Source organism: Tasmannia lanceolata, unplaced genomic scaffold, assembly GCF_043159265.1.
Source record: "Tasmannia lanceolata isolate RefF3 unplaced genomic scaffold, GAP_Taslan_0.1 ptg000018l, whole genome shotgun sequence".
NCBI classification, from domain to species: Eukaryota; Viridiplantae; Streptophyta; class Magnoliopsida; order Canellales; family Winteraceae; genus Tasmannia; species Tasmannia lanceolata.
In genome coordinates, this window is record NW_027518695.1 from 58,478,602 (window position 1) to 58,483,584 (window position 4,983).

Genomic DNA, 4,983 nt, shown 5'->3' on the forward strand with positions numbered 1-4,983 from the left:
TGCCTTTGCAGACTTTGGATACATAAACTATCAAGATCAATCTTCTAACTTTGGATACATAATCAAACTTTACTTTTGTTAAAGTGGGTTGCTATTGTTTGATTCTCCTTGTCGGCCACACGGAACAATAACATTAACTAGTGCTTAAATGGGCCCCATTTGATAGTAAAAATCTCCCCATCAAATGAATGACAATATGGGTCCCATCATTAACTAATCAGAGCCATCCATTTCATACCAGTCCACGTGATGTTAAGAATCGACAATTTGCAATAATTTTGGGGCATGGAGATCCAAAGCAAGGCCCAACGGTTCAGATCAATCTATATCCGATTGCTGGTCATTATTTCTTAGATTTCTTAGATTACTTGTTCTTCCCCACTGCAAGAGGCTCTCTGTGCTAAAAAAAAACAGAGGCGTTTTGAGTTCATAGTGCTCTAAACTTGCTTTTTCTTTTTGAATCACGATTTGTTAGTTCGTTGCTTCTTTCTCTGGTTCTTCTCTCCAATCCAGGAAGAAGGTATGGCCGATCTATTACTGTCTCCTCTTGTTGATACAATCGTTGGCAAATTGATGGATTCAGTCATACAAGAGATTACATTACTATGGGGTGTTGATGAAGAGGTCGAAAACCTATCCAGCACATTATCTGCAATTCAAGCTGTGCTTCAAGACGCTGAAGAACAGCAAGTAAGCAGTAATGCAGTGAAAGTTTGGCTTCGGAAGCTCAAGGATGTTGCTTACGATGCAGATGATGTAGTGGACGAGTTTACAACTGAAGTGCTCCGATCAAAATTGGAAGGAAATATGCAAGCCAGTAACATGAAGCAGGTGCGCAGCTTATGCTTCTCTTGTTTTACTTCCAAACCAGTTAAGTTTCGGCATGAGATAGGACATAAGATCAAAGCAATTCGGGAGAGATTGGATAAGATTGGACAGGATAGGCATCACTTTCATCTGAAACAAGGAGATGCAGGGAGGCGGCCTGAAATAAAAAGGCTACCACAGATGAGCTCGTTAGTGGATGCATCAAAAATATGCGGCCGGGTTAACGATAAAGAGGAGATAGTAAAATTGCTGTTGGATGAATTTGCATCATCGTCATCATCGTCATTGTCGTCATCCAAGGATATCTCTGTTATTCCGATTGTCGGCATTGGGGGCCTCGGAAAGACAACTCTCGCCCAGTTTATTTACAATGATAAAAGGGTGGGAGATCATTTTCCAGTTCGAGGATGGGTCTGCGTCTCTGACAATTTTGATATACGTGGACTAACAAAAGCAATTATGGAATCAGTGACAAAGAAACATTGTGATCTTAACGAAATCGATCCACTTCAAGTTAGCCTCAAGGAAGAATTGAGTGGCAAGAGATTTTTACTCGTCCTAGATGATGTATGGAATGAGAATCATAGTGACTGGGATAGGCTACAGTCCCCATTCAGTTCTGGGGCAAACGGAAGTAGAATTATAATAACTACTCGAAGTTCAGAGGTTTCAAGAATCATGGGCACTATTCCCGCTTATAATTTGGGTTGTTTAGATGAGGATGACAGCTGGTCCTTGTTTACACGACGGGCATTCATAGTGGGAAGCTCAGATGTACCTCCAAACTTAGTAGCAATTGGAAAGAAGATCGTGAAAAAGTGCAATGGGTTGCCTTTGGCAATAGAAGCTCTTGGAGGTCTCTTACGTTCAAATACCAATGAGAACAAGTGGAAGAATATCCTTGAAAGTGAAATGTGGGAAATATCAAAGATGAGAAATGATATTATTCCATTACTAAAATTTAGCTACGATCACTTGCCTGCATGTCTGAAACAATGCTTTGTGTATTGCTCCCTGTTTCCAAAGGATTATGAATTTGAGAAGGACACTCTAATCCAATGTTGGATTGCAGAAGGATTTATCCAACCTGAAGGAAGGAAGCGATTGGAAGACATAGGTTTCACGTATTTTGATGAGTTGATGTCAAGGTCCTTCTTTCAATATTTTGAAGGGTTCTACAGATCATACTACAAGATGCATGACTTAAATCATGACCTTGCACAATCCGTTTCTGGTGATGAATACTTCAGAATAAAAAATAGTGTTGACTCTTGGAATGTCACTGCAAAGGCTCGTCATGCATCAGTTTGGGAATACGATGAACGCTCACAAATTTTTGAGTCCTTCCATGAATCTGAGAGGTTGCGCACATTTTTGCTACTACGAAGGTACGAAAGACTCACTAAGCAAGTTGCTCACGATTTCTTCCTAAAATTGAGATGCTTACGGGTGTTAGATTTGAGTCATAGCTGTGTAAGAGATTTGCCGGATTCTATTGGCGAATTAAAATATTTGAGGTACCTTGATCTCTCTCATACAAATATTGCAACCTTGCCTGAATCAATTGCTAGCCTCTATAATCTGCAAACACTGAAACTTTGCTATTGCAAGCAACTTGCTGAGCTACCAAAGTCCACCAGCAACCTAATTAACTTACGGCATCTCGCTTTGGAGGGTTGTAAGATTTCTACGCCGCTGGAACTTGGGAAATTAATAACTCTTCAAACACTGAAAATATTTGTTGTGGGCAAAGAAAGTGGATGTGGAATAAGGGAGTTAAAGAACTTGACAGAGTTGAGGGGAACTATTCACATTTCAAATTTAGAGAATGTGATAGATGGGAACGAATGCAAGGAAGCCAATTTGAAGAAGAAAGAGTACCTTGATAAGTTGACGTTGGAATGGGGAAATAATAATCCACGAGGTGTTGCAGTTGATGAGGAGGTACTTGAAGCCCTCGAACCTCACTCCAACCTCAAAAGCCTAAAGATTTTATCATATGGTGGTGTTAGTTTCCCCAGGTGGATGATCAGCGGTAATTTGACGAATCTGAACACTGTTAGTCTCGTTCAATGTTTGAATTGCCAACAGCTTCCACCCCTTGGGCAGCTACCTTTCCTCAAGAAGCTCAAGATTAATGGAATGGATGGATTGAAACATATTGAAGGTGAGTATATTGGTGGGTCCAATAAGGTTATTAAGGGTTTTCCATCATTGGAGAAGTTAGAGCTTGTAGACATGCCGAATTTGGAGGAATGGTGTGGAGCAAGGGAAGGGGACATGCCATGCCTTGGTACACTAAAAATATCAAATTGTCCTAAGCTGCAGAGATTTCCCCACCTCCCATCCATTAATAATTTGGTATTACAAGACTGTAATGAGATGGTATTGGCCTCGGTTCCTTGCCTCACTACTCTAAAGTCATTAAAAATTCGCTCTATTAAAGGCTTGATATCCTTACCCCATGGATTTCTTCAACCTTTAACCGTACTTGAGAAATTGCTTGTCGCTGGATGTAATGAGTTGGTGTCTTGGCCAAAGGAGGTCGGGTTGCATGACCTTCCTTCTCTCCAATATTTAAGAATTTACCAGTGTCCTAAACTCGAGTCATTGGGAGACGACGACGAGGGCCTTCCCATCACGCTTAGATCTCTCGCTATATCCTACAGTTGTGATAGCCTTAAGTGTATGCCTACAAGGGGGCTAGGAAAACTGAGTTCCCTCCAATATCTGGACTTGGTTACTCAATGCCCATTCTTGCCAGCGGAGGAACTGCCCATCACTCTTCAATCCCTTACGATATTCTCATGTTCTAATCTCAAATCCATGTCCAAGGGGATTTTCAACAACCTTACATCGCTCAAAAAATTGGTAATTGGAAATTGTCCGCAATTGGAGTCATTGGCAGGCGAGGAGGAGTTACCCACCGCGCTTACATCTCTCTCGATCTCCGACTGTCCTAATCTCAAATCCCTATCCAAGGGGATGGGTAATAACCTCACCTCCCTCGAAGGATTAGATATTAATAACTGTCCACAACTAGAGTCATTGCCAAACATCATCGGCCTCCGTACAATGACAATTAGAAAGTGCCCTCTAATGCAGCAGTTTCCAGAGGGAATTTTCGAGATGCTTACATATCTCTCAGTTGATAATGTTGAGATCTTTTCTAAAAACCTTACATCACTCCAAACCTTGGAAATTTCTGAATGTTCACAACTCGAATTCTCTCCAAGCATGATACTGCCCCCCATGCTTAAAACCCTCTATATCGATTCGTGTGATAATCTGAAATCCCTGCCTAAGGGGATGTTGAAGAACCTCACCTCCCTCCAAACATTGGCCATTGGTCGGTGTCCTCAACTCCTTTCCTTGCCGGAGGAAGGGCTGCCCACCACGCTTCTGCACTTATATATTGATGACTGTCCGGAAGTAGAGAAACAGTGTCAAAAGGACGGAGGCCAATATTGGCCCAATATATCACACATCCCCATAATAAGGATAAATGACTCGAGGGTTTGAAGACTACTCTGGAGAAGGTACACGACTGTCTCTCCTCTTGGCTTTTGTTTTATTTATTTTTGGTATGTAAGATGGGATTGAACCTCCGACCTCCAGGTTGATGAAAAAGCCTTAACCATTGAGCTAGAGGTTCAATCCCAAATTAGGGCTCTTGGATTTTATTAATCATATGAATAGATTTCAATTCATTATTTATTTTAAAGAATAGTAAACCTCAATTTCTCTCTATCTCTTTTCATTTCCTCATTTTCTCTCTTTCAAAACAAAACAAAGGAAACAGTTAATTTTACTGGAATTCCAGGCTCATAAAGAGATTTTTTTTTCAGGTTCTTTAATTTTTCATTATATCTCAAAATTTCTTGTCTTAGTCTTGCCATACAGTAGATTATGACTTGTTTAAGACAAAAGGAACCCTAACTAGGATGAATTTACCTTACATGCTTCATTGAATTTATGCTCTGTTTTGACCTCTATGGTATCATTCATATTAATTGATCTTGTAGCTACTCTTCAAATCTTCTTTCTTTTTATTTAGTGTTGGTTTGCTTTAAATGTTATTTGATTGATGATTTCATTTGCAATTGATTACATTTCCTAAACTTCTGTTAGAACTGAGCATCAAAACTCTGTTAG

The 4,983-nt window shown here is 40.3% G+C and overlaps 1 protein-coding gene across 1 annotated transcript; it reads left to right on the forward strand.

Moving 5' to 3' along the window:
- The first annotated feature begins 389 nt into the window (after positions 1 to 389).
- Positions 390 to 4,350, forward strand: LOC143850533 (putative disease resistance protein RGA3). Its single transcript, XM_077359775.1, has one exon. It carries the CDS (start codon positions 523 to 525, stop codon positions 4,348 to 4,350), a length of 3,828 nt encoding a protein of 1,275 aa, XP_077215890.1. The 5' UTR covers positions 390 to 522.
- The last annotated feature ends 633 nt before the right edge of the window (positions 4,351 to 4,983 follow it).

Coding starts and splice junctions, on each gene's coding strand:
- LOC143850533 (XM_077359775.1), top strand. CDS start 523: ATGGCCGATCTATTACTGTCTCCTCTTGTTGATACAATCGTTGGCAAA.